Here is a 12,005-nt window from a genome sequence, read left to right on the forward strand (position 1 = left end):
ACTGGCCTTGAGGTTCTGGTACCCCACATCCCGGTGTATCAGACTGCCTCTGTGAATGCTATTCTGGTGCCCCTCATCCCCGTAATTATGACATTTGCAGGAGTTCTTCTGTCTTGCACTTTTGTACCTTAATCCACCGAAGTGGATGAGGCTCTGCTGTTTTGCATCCCATCTTGCCCAAAAGCTGTGGTGTTTCTCTTATCCTGTAACTCCGACCCCTGTGGTAACTGTCAAGGTGGTTCAAGACCTCTCTGCAAAAGATGAGTCATTTGTCTGTTTCATAGTAGTCCTATTGATTCTGGGCACCTATCCTAACTCTGTGTTCTAGATGGTGGTTTGGACCATCTACAAGGAGTGTCGGATCCCATGGCTGCCACAAGTGTAAGGGGAGCCAGGGAGTCTACTGGGATGTCCCTGACCGTTGTTGCCGCCTTCCTTGTAGCGAATGCTGGCATCGTGATGGGTAGACGTTCCGGTTTCCTCTAGGGAAAAGGTCTCCCAAAGGACTGTACTACCCGTCAGGAAGCAAGAGATCACATTTTTTTTGGACTGGGGGTAGTTTATGTAGCCACTTTACAGATGTATATGAGCGTGCTCCAACTTTTGAGAAATGGGCTGTGGGAACTGAAAGAAATTCAATACCCACTTCTTTTTATCCAACAGTGTTAACATTGGTAAATAGCATAGTGTATTGCCCACACCCTTGATCAACCAGACTTTCACTGTTGCTTCACGCCATGGATGGGATTTTGATAATTGCCACAGGCAATTCTGGAGATTTAAAGGACGCTGCACTATTGCTCTCATGGAGGGATCAGGCAGCAGGGGAATGTTGTGGCAGGTCAATACACAACCCCTTCCCTGAAGTTGCCTGTGGCAGCTGAAAACGTGATCGCCAGTTTACCCACGATTGCGTGTTGAGCCTGCAGAATCATTTCTGGGGGTAGCGATCAAAGGTTCGGGGAGTTGTGCTGGTCTGCTTAGACACCTTGGCAGACAGCAGCAGTGCCCCTGCGATCACCACAATTGTTACATCACGGAAATGATGAGCCCACTTGGGCATGGTTTACCTGCTACGTAACCGTTAGGTGATTGATTTTATTTATTTATTTATTTTTTTACATTAAATTTCCTTTGTTTTTCCCCCAAATGTATCAATAGTAGGGATGCACCGATATATATATATATATATCGGTGGTCGAAATATATCGGCCGAAAAGGGCATTGTAAAAAAAACAAATGAAACGGTCAAAAATAATCATCCGCAGGGGCCAGGCTGCTTACCTGTGCGTTGGTCGCGCACACTGTGCGAGCAGCGTCTCTTGTGCTAGCCAGAAGAATCAGGAACCCAGCGGGCTCACGTCAATGCACGTCACATGACTCTGATCCCTTCTTCCCCTGGAGGCGGGGTAAGAAATGTTGCAGACGGAAGAAGCTGGGCCCCTGCAGAAGTTTGCGAGTGAGAGATCTGCAGTTCAAGTAAGGGGGGTGGGGGAAGGTGTATGAGCAAGTATGGATAATTAAGGGAATGAATGAGTAAATGTTTGTGAATGAGTGTGTGTGATTGCATGGTACTTGCTGCCTGGTCATGATAGGAGTGTGATTGTTAGCAATTACATATATATTAATATTGTTACTGATTTTTTTTTTTTGTCCAACTGTGGTGTTACTTTTAATAATTTTTTTATTTTTTTTTTAAGGTGGGGGGGCATTTTCGGTTTTGATTTCTGCCAATTGAATCCTGAATTTTCGGTCCAGAATTTTGTGGTCATACTGCACATGTTGGATTCTGGTTGCAATATTCTATGTATATATATGTGTGTGTGTGGTTTTAGATTGTGTGCATGTACATTTAAGTGTATTGTGTTAGTGTGTATGCATGTATATTTATATGTGCATGGTGTTAGTGTGTATGTGAATGTATGTATAAGGGTATGGTGTTGGAGGGTGTCAGTGGGTATGTGTGTGTTTTAATTCATTCCAAGACCTAACCACAATCATTATCCCCCAACCAATACATTCAAACCCCATATCATCATATTCCTCCCCACCAACCTTTCCACCCCTACCATTAATACCCCATATTGCATCACAATCATCCACCTTCATCGTCATGCTCCATAACATAATTTCCCATCATCTTTATACCCATTTATTTCCTTATCTTAATATATTTTCTTTAAAATGCACTTTTTTATATTTATACAATATTCAACATTAATTTTCATAAAATTTAACACAGGGATGTAACTACATAACTAAAAATCACTGGGGCCCCATTGTGAAAATTAACACCCCCCAAATTCACAAGCAACATGGCCCACAGTGCCACCTTTCCCTAAACCAGCTTACCTGTGCCACCTTTCCCCCAACCAGCTTGTATGTGCCCCCAAATTTTATTTGCCTTTTTTGTTAAACAGTTTGTAGTCCCCTTAAATAGCTTGCCTGTGCCATCTTTGCCCCAGCTTGTATTTTCCCCCAAATTTTCTGTCATCTTTGCCAAATGTTTTGCAGTCTCCTTAAATATCCTGGCTGCGCCACCCTGTGCCATGTTTGCCTTCCCAAACACCTACTGTTAGATTATTATTTGTCTTGAATATCTAAACTTTTCCAGTGACCAGTGACAGCAATCAAGACCACAGCTTCTAAGTCTTCTTAAGCAGGTTTATTCAATAACAAAGTAATATACATACAGTACTGGTTGATGGAACAGATGGTGATAACAGGTGCTGTAGCGCAGTATTCTTGGTGAGATGAAGGTGAAAGAGCAGAGAAAGAGACCTTGCCCTTTTTACCATAAGTATTTATGACCCTTTACATTCGGTTAGGGTATAGATTAAGGAATCCTATTGGAGCAATCATAGGATACACCAGCATTCCACAGAAGCGCTATGTAACGGGTTTAAAAAAACATGTTCCCAGTGTATGACAGAATAAAAGTATAAAAATTATTTCTTACACTTACACATCCATGCTCACACACCAATGCCTACACAAGTACGCATATAAATTCATGCTCACATACAGTCACACATTCATGTTTACACACACTTATAGATACATTCCCATTTTAACATACATTTATACCTAATCCCTCCTTGCCTTACTCACTAGCTTATTCCCTCCCTCTCGCACACCTTACCTCATCTGCAGCATTTTCTCTGGTGCTATCATAGTTTGTGAGCAGCCTCACTTTTACTGTGGGGTCACGTCTTCCAGTCTGCGCCACACTGGATATGATTTCATATCCGTCGAGAGCTTACTGGCAGACAGGACCCCACTCACTCAGCCGCTCCATCTCTATCTGCCTACTTCAGGCACCCAAACTGCTGTCATCAGCTATCTGCCTTCATGTGACATCTCACTCTCGAAACTGCCCTTCTCGGCTACCTCGGCTAAACCTTTACTTTTCCTCTCACTGATATCTGGGCCTAGAAAATGTTGTCCTCAATACAAATTCAGGAGTTTTATATCTGGATAAGTAAAAATTAAATTGTCAGGAAAATGACACCCAGACACACACCAGGGCAGGCTTTGCCACACTGAAACCCAAAAATACACACACCAGGGCAGGCTCTGCCACACTGACACCCACATCTGTATGGGCTAAGCTACAATAATAATAATAAAAAAAAAGCATTTTCCACACTGCTTTGTTGTTGACACCTCTATTGTGTTTTTTCCCCTTGTGTATTGCCCCCAGCCAGCGCTATGTGTAGTTATGCCCCCAGCCTGCCCCTCCCTTGTATTGATTTATGTAATGGCCACAGCTTGCCCCCTTGTGTATTGATGCAGCCAGCACAGATTAAATGCTGCCCTACAGTATGGCTCATGTATATCTGACTAATTGGTTCCCTTCCCAGAGTCGATACATCCCTCATACTGCAGGGCAGCATTTTATCTGGGCTGGGGGAGCAATATGTAAAAGTTATGTGTGCTTTGGAAAGCATGGCCAATGTGGTCACCCTAATCCCTCCACACCCTTGTGTATTACCCCCAGCTAGCCCCACATTGTATATTTATCCCACCACCTATTCCCCCGCTTTAGTGTCATGTCAGCCCTGGCACGCTGATTGCATCCACAAGATCTGCCCAACACCTAGATTGGAAACATAGGGCTTGCCACTTTTGCCCCCAAACAGCCTGCCTGTGCCATGCTTCCCCCCATTTACACATCCATGCTATCACCCACATGTTCGTTCATTTGCTCATTCACAAACATTCATTTACTCACTCACAGATGCTCGCTAGCTCACAGATGCTTACTCACAGCTACTCGTTCAAATGCCCTCCCCACCCCCTTACCTGAACTGCAGATGTCTCAGTGCTGCTCGCAGACTACCGCAGGGGTCGCTGCTTCCCTTTGCTCGCACTCTGTCCGAACAACTTCTCTTGTCCCACAGGAACGGGGACAAGCAGGGGGAAGCAAGAACGGGGCAGAGTCATGTGGCATAACATAAATTCACGTGACTCAGCTGGGTTCCTGCGGGGTCACACGCAACGTACAGGTAAGCAGCAGGGCCCCTGCGGAAGTTTAGCCGTCCTCCGGGTGATGCCGAAGGAGCGGTGGCGATCCGATGCCAGGTATCTGAGGATGGATAGCTCGGGGTCCTGAGGATATCCTGTCCAAAAAGTGGCTCTCAGAGACATGTTGCTTGTAAAGCTAGGGATCTATTCCCAGGGTACTTATTTGGTCTTTTTAACACTTTTGATTCCAGGGATTTTAATAATAATTTGATATTCTGTTAAGGAATATTTTAATATAATAGAATAGAAAGCGCTATTTACAGCTATTTGAATTGCAAATAATGTGACTGAGATGGGTATGTGTAAGGGGTGTGGCATGTGGGCACAATAGCTCAACTACCCGAAAAATGTATGGGGCTGATGTCCAAACATTTTCAGCCCTGCTTGCCACCTCCTGATTTCCTAAATTATTTTGCTGCCTTCCAGTTCTGTGCCATTAGATGGCACCTAAGAAGAAGTCTTAGACTGCAGCAGCAAACCATCCGCATCCAGGGGGGATTATGTATATCCAGTGATTGTGTATATGTCTGTTAGTATGTAGGATGGTAGTGTGAATGTGTGTGTTTAGAGGTAGTGTGGAAATGTTTATCGGTGGTTGAAGGGTTTTTCAAGGGACTCCGACAGTGCGCTTGGCTTTCCTGCTCCTGTGCCAGAAAGGTGTGACCACTCCCCAGCTTACCTGTTTTTTGTTGTTTTTTTAATGTAAAGATTAGCCAATATTTTAAACATTAATAACTGCTTTTATAAGGGTTAGACATGAGGCCTGTTATGGCAAATATTTACTCAATATAACACATTTAATTTAAGATTTTGCAATTTCTTTTATACTTTTTTCAACGTAAGGATGTCTCCTCCTACTATTCCTGATAAGAACCTCTCCCAAGGATGGGATATCAATAGTAGTATATTATTTACCACCTGCTGTAACTGTAGTTTGTGTATTTAATGCATATTTTGCGGTTTGTTTTTTCTTCTGGTATTGTAATATTAACCTCTTAATAGACATGTATGCCCATAACAGGTGTGGCAAGATACCCCTTAGGACATACCTGTACATCACGCATTATTCGCTGCGGCAGTGACATCTCTCTGCTGCTTCACAGATCAGGCTGTTAATGAATGGTGCAAGCCCCAGTATACCACTATATACTAAGTTTAAAATGATATATAAAAACACTTACCACCCCAAACCCTTTAAACCAGTACTTTTTAAAAATAGTACACTATAGGGTAATATGTAAGGGATAGATGTGGCACTCTAGAACATTCCCATAATCCAAGGGATTATGTCGAACATAGTGGGTTATTGTTAAACAGTGGCATTTACTGTGAAAAAAAACCAAAAACAAAAAAGCACAATTGCAAAATAAGAAGTTAAAATTGTGTTTATTTTAAGCATAATTTGAATTATGTTTTGTGTGTTATTGTCAAAAGAAAGCCTTACTTGTCCTGGAAAAAAAAATCCAATTTGACACTGGAAAGCAGAATCGAGTAAATCTATGGTACACATGGTGAAAAAAAAATATATTCTCTTTACGCTACTGAAATCTCTCGGTACTGAAGGGATTATTGTTAAAAGGAAGTTCCCACCGTTTTTTTTTTGTTTGTTTAATTTATTACTAGTGTGGTGTTTGACAAAAATATAACATACCAGCCTATAGATAAAGTAAGTTTAGTGGACCAAAAATGGATAAAACTAGGTTTTCGTCAATGCTAACCTACATAACTGTATACAGCTGTGTATTTTGTAAGTACAAGGATATTTTCCTCCCCCATGAGACTTCCACTTTAAATTGTCTGCAAAGACTACACAGTCATCAAAAGAAGAGGATCCTTTATCCATGCTACAGGGTTTTGTTAAAATGCTATTTAACAGTTGTTTTGCACTTATCCTTGTGCATGTTAATTAAAAATGTCCTTACATCTGTGCAAGCTACATTACGTTTAAATGCTACATAGTGAATGTTTTTTGTTTGTTTTTTTTGTGTTTCCCCCCCACACATTTAGCCACTTCCTCTCCCAAGTGATCTCTCTGTGTCAACCTGGCTTCGTGCACTCTCCCTCCAACAATATGCTCCTAGCTTTCTTAGCAGTGGGTACACGTCTATGGAGACTCTGCGAAATTTGTGGGAACTTGAAATTGTAAATGTAGGTTGTGTTTGATGGTTTGCCTTTTTTTTTTTTTTCTTTCTGGCACCTCCCTTATTTCCGCCATTTATAAATTGCAATGCAAATCTGCACTTTATACTCTACTACTGCATATCCTCTTCATAAACCTTTGTAAGAATCATGTTGTATAAGCCAGTTTAAGTCCCATATCTTAACTTCCAGGTATTAAAAGTAAATTTACTGGGTCACAGGAAGAGGATTCTGGCATCCTTAGCAGACAGGCAATATGAAGACCCACCTCAGAAACCACCACGTTTTTCGCAGCTCAGGGTAAGGACCATGACTTTTTATATATGTCCCCAATTCACACACAGTTCATTAACACATTAAATCTACATGGGAGAGACGGAACACCATTGTCCAAAGATGTGTGCAATCACATTTAATGTGTGTTCAAGCAGTGTTTGAACATATATCCTCAGATATTTGTATTTTTGTTGATATTCCTATGCAGGGGCGTACCTAGAGTATTTGGCACCTGGGGCGAATCCTGTATGTGGCACCCCCCCCCCACACACACACACACAAACACTTTAAAACTGCATAGCTTCTATCGTTATATACTGGCGTAGACATTGAAGGTGGTACAGCATAACACCTACCACTATATACTGAGGCAAACATTGATGGTGGTACAGTGTAATCCCTATCACTATACATTGAGCCAGACATTGATAATAGTGCAGCATAACTCCTATCACTATATACTAAACCAAACATTGATGTGGTGTAGGCCTACCACTTCATTGTCTGGCTTAGGGATGCACCAAAACTTCTGGACTGAAACAGAAAATGACCCCTCACCATAAAAAAAATCTCACACTTTTATTTAAGTAAGTAACACAGCAAAATAGGACAAAAAAATGCAATAACAATATTAATCTATAAATGATTGTTAACAGCAATCACACTCCTATCATGCCCGGGCATACCCAGATTCCAGCATGTACTAGCTGACTTGGCATGATAGGAGTATGATTGCTGTTAGCATCTATATACATCTATTATATACACAAACACTTTAACAGTCACTCACTAATTCACACTTTCATTCACATAATTAATTCACACAATCATTTATTCTCACCCATTCACACAAATTTACACATTCATTAATGCATTCTCACAAACTCATTAATTATCTCACTCATTCAGACAATTCATCCACACATTCACTCATTCTCACTATCTACCCTCTCCACCTTTGTAGTTAAAGGTTTTGGACTTACCATTCAGAAGTCCTGCGGTGGGAGCACAATGCCTCAGTCCTCCTGCTCTGCCGCTGTGCTGCTTCACTGCTGAGCGCCGAAATATGACGTCGTATTTCGGCGCTCAGCATGAGATGCCGGAACCGCGACGGAGTTAGAAGCCTCGCAAAGGAGACTGAGGGGCGCCGAGCGGTTGCTAGGCGCCCCTCTGTCTCCTCCGCGTAAAAAAAAAAAAAAAAAAAAGACGACGAGGCTGCCGGGGATCCAGGCAATCAAGGACATGTTGGTCACCCTAGCCCAAGGCACCCCCCTGATGAGCGACACCCGGGGCGGACCACATCCCCCCCCGCGCGCCACGCTAGGTACGCTACTGTTCCTATGTATTTATTTGTCTCCTGTAATCAGAAATGACAGATGTCTGTCATGTCAAAAGATTCTCTTTCTACATCTGTTTCCTGAAATAGTTTTTGTGCTGTCACCAGCCCTGTTGTAAGATATGAATTTTTCTCTGTCCAGTGTCAAGATGCATTGTACAATACTACGCCCTCTTCCCTTACATCAACTGAACAGCATCCTAGTTTGACACTTCAATCCAGCTTGTTACAGGCTCCAGAGAGCAAAGGAGAGCATCAGAGAATTCAGGAGCTCGTTGTGGAGGTATGAATGTGCTGTTACACTAAGTTTTTTTGGAAACGTACCCACATTTCTTGCTTACTATCCCTGTTCTTAAAATTGAGAACCTTTGGGTACTCACTTAACCCTTAAACACACCACAAAAACCCACACCAGACTGGTAATATGGTGCCACCACCAAGTTATGTTTTAAGCTGACTACAATTTATGGACACTTCGGTAATGCCCAGTACTACAGTGATAGGGTCAAAAATGTATAAAACCCAATTTAAGTAAAACAATTAAGTAACATGGTTTATTTTTGTTTGGTTAGAGTTTGGTTAGAGCATAGAGACGGAAACTGGGTTAATATGTAGTTTCATCTGACGAAAGTCACAGTGCTTATGTACAAAAATTATATGAACAAAGCTGATAACAATTTAGACACAAAGTATACAATACAGTTTGTAGAAAATAAAACAAGGAGAAACACATAAAAACCTAATTATACAAAACCCACATAGGTCATCTGCGGGAGCCTCAATGTCCTTGTTGGGTTTGAGGATTTTCGTTGATGATCTAAATCCATAGAAAGCTACATCATGACATTTGTTTAGATTGACAGATCCCATGCTGTCCTTCAGATGACCCAAACTCGTCATACAGGACCATCACCCTAAATTCCATGTTATAGGGGAAGGTCAGAGCGGGAAAGGCTGCTTATCATTGACTTGCATCATTTTTCATTCATTCTTTGCAGGAGGAATCCAAATTAACTTTGAGGCCTCCCAGTGTGGCCACTTCCTATGCACCTTTGCAGAATTGGCATCACCAACCTGAGAAGTTAATCTTCGAATCGTGTGGCTATGAGTCAAGTGTAAGAACTAAATCAGCTTCTATCATAGTATAGCAAAAATCTTTGAAATATGCTGTATGCTCTTTATTCATTTTATTAATTTCTTTTTCCTTACACTTACTCATCAGTATTTGGGGTCAATGCAAATTAACGATCTTCGAGGAACAGAATCCACCCAGGATGCTTGTGCTAAGATGAGGGTGAGTGTGGAAGTTGGCTTGGGTGGCCGTATAGGCAGGGTTTTGGGTGTAGACCTGTCACTTGATTTTGAATTGAGATGATGTTGCGTAGGTACCCTTTAGAGACTGGGCATTGAAATATATTCTTATCCTCTAGAAATCTACAGAGCATATGAAGAAGATTCCACGGATCACTCTTTCCATCAGTTACAAGGGAGTAAAATTCATTGATGCGTCGAATCAGGTAGGAAATGTACTCGGTCCAAACCCCATTTCTGTTTACCTATTTCTTCATTCAGCTTTTTGAACAGCTGCCCTTTATACCTAACTTTGTTCACTGAATTTTCTCACTGTTGGGATGTCTGTCCTGATTTATTATATCACTTTCCCCTGCAGAATGTCATTGCAGAACATGAGATTCGCAATATCTCATGTGCAGCACAAGATCCTGAGGATCTTTGTACATTTGCATACATCACCAAGGATCTCCAGACGAGCCACCACTACTGCCATGTGTTCAGCACTGCTGATGTGGTGAGACACATCTTATTTTATTAGCGCTAATTAATGTTCGTAGTGGGGGGAAGTACCTTAAGGGGGACCTGTCATTGAAAAATGCAGGATAGCCAGCAAATCCTTAGATCGTCTGCCATTTTTTTCTGATAACATGCTGCATTCACCTTGCTATCAATTGTCACAAGATTCCCTGTGCCTTTAGAGCTCACACCCCACAGCGCGGTGCTTCACGGTGGGGGATGGTATTCTTTTCCCTATAGACCTTGTTGACCCCTCTCCAAACATAGCCCTTACGGTTTTGACCATGGAGCTCTATTTTGGTCTCATCACTCCAAATTAGTGTGCCAGAAGCTGTGAGACATGTCAAGGTGTTGGTGCTCTTTGAAGAGACCTAAAAAGCATACCTTACATCCTGTAGAACTCCCAGATTACCTGCCAGGTGATTCTTGATCTTCAAGAACACAACATCAATAAACTTTTTTTTTTTTCTGAAAGTCTCTCTTCCAAGTTTTCCCACAGGTGCAATAGTCAGGTTTCTGCATTGTTTTGGTCACAGTGTACCTCCTGAATTACCCCCAAGTCTTCTTACAACCCCACTGTTCTCAAGATGTTGGTTTGCTGGTGTTGACATAAGGACATTTTTAAAGTCCTGTAGAACTGAGCCATGCAGAAGATCCTGTTCTCTTACCACATCACTTTATCTCATTTACTTTCTAGGCCACATCGGCAGACATTAACCCATCTCTTAAATGCAAGGCAGCAGTCTGGCCAAGGCATTATCATTTGAAGTTAATGCCTGCTAAGGACACAGCACACCAAGCTGTTGTCCCATTCAATTCTCATGTGCTCCTGGGAATGACATAGAAATAGAATTCTTACATGAGATTTTATTTAGCTTGTCCATTCCCTGGTAGTGACCCCCCCTTAATATAATTTGCTGTATTTCTAGTGTAGGTTTTTTTTTATCATACTGTGTATTGAGGAATGTTCCTTTTATTCTATTTTCTGACCTACCTGTGGTGCTGTGAAAAAAGTATTTACCCCCTTCCCTATTCCTTCTATTTTTGCTTGTCACATTTAACCCCTTCAGTCTTTTTTTTTGGTTTCAAGTCCCAGAGCAATTTTGCCATTTTTTGCGGTATGTCGGTCGATTATTCCTTTTTCCCGCGAATAGTGTACCCATGTAAACTACAGATTGTTTATAATTAGCGTAAAATTTAGGATGAGAAATTTAGTAAAAACTAGTGAAAGTTAGAAAAAAATAAATAATTTTTTATATATTTTCCTCTCCGAATCCTCACAAAATTAGGTAAAGGGGTGGAAAATACCCTCCAGATTTATCAATTCACGTGTCCTGATTTTGTATTTATATTAGGGCTGCAACTAACGATTATTTTAATAATCGATTAGTTGGCCGATTATTTTGTCGATTAATCGATTAATCGGATAAAAAAATACATTATTTTAAATTGAAGAAAAATTGCAATAAAAAACGTACAATTTACACTTTCATCTCATTATTGCAATGGACTCTCTCTATTCACCTTCTTATTTCACTGACATAATAATAAAAGCTACAAGAACCCAAACAGTGTTTCTCAAACTAGGTTTTGATACAAAGTTAGTTATTAGTAAATATTAATTCATATGTTAACTATTTTTCATATTTAATAAAAACTGAGAAAAAAGCCTTGTTTAAATTTTTTTATTTACCAAACTGCCCCCAGTTATGCACATCTGACCCCCAGCTTGCCACTCTGCCCCCAAATATGCCTTATACCTCGTATATGCCAGATTCCACTATGCCCCCTGATATGCCTTATACTCCTTATATGCCAGTGATATGCAACTGAGCCCCCTGATATACCTTTTACCCCCAGATTTGTTTTATGCCCCCCTGATATGCCTAATATCGATGTCTTATACCCCCTATATGCC

At 41.2% G+C, this 12,005-nt stretch overlaps 1 protein-coding gene across 5 annotated transcripts in view; it reads left to right on the forward strand.

Moving 5' to 3' along the window:
- ANKS1A (ankyrin repeat and sterile alpha motif domain containing 1A) overlaps positions 1-12,005 on the forward strand; it is an 85,203-nt gene that overhangs the window by 46,461 nt on the left and 26,737 nt on the right. For 4 of the 5 annotated variants that reach the window (XM_053457845.1, XM_053457846.1, XM_053457847.1 and 1 more), the window contains 7 exons: positions 6,535-6,675; positions 6,859-6,966; positions 8,421-8,561; positions 9,277-9,393; positions 9,501-9,572; positions 9,709-9,795; positions 9,948-10,085. In XM_053457845.1, the coding sequence (XP_053313820.1) occupies positions 6,535-6,675; positions 6,859-6,966; positions 8,421-8,561; positions 9,277-9,393; positions 9,501-9,572; positions 9,709-9,795; positions 9,948-10,085 (804 nt within the window). The remainder of the gene's footprint in view (positions 1-6,534; positions 6,676-6,858; positions 6,967-8,420; positions 8,562-9,276; positions 9,394-9,500; positions 9,573-9,708; positions 9,796-9,947; positions 10,086-12,005) is intronic. The other variant, XM_053457848.1, reaches the window with a different exon arrangement.

Source organism: Spea bombifrons, chromosome 2 (assembly GCF_027358695.1).
Source record: "Spea bombifrons isolate aSpeBom1 chromosome 2, aSpeBom1.2.pri, whole genome shotgun sequence".
NCBI classification, from domain to species: domain Eukaryota; kingdom Metazoa; phylum Chordata; class Amphibia; order Anura; family Pelobatidae; genus Spea; species Spea bombifrons.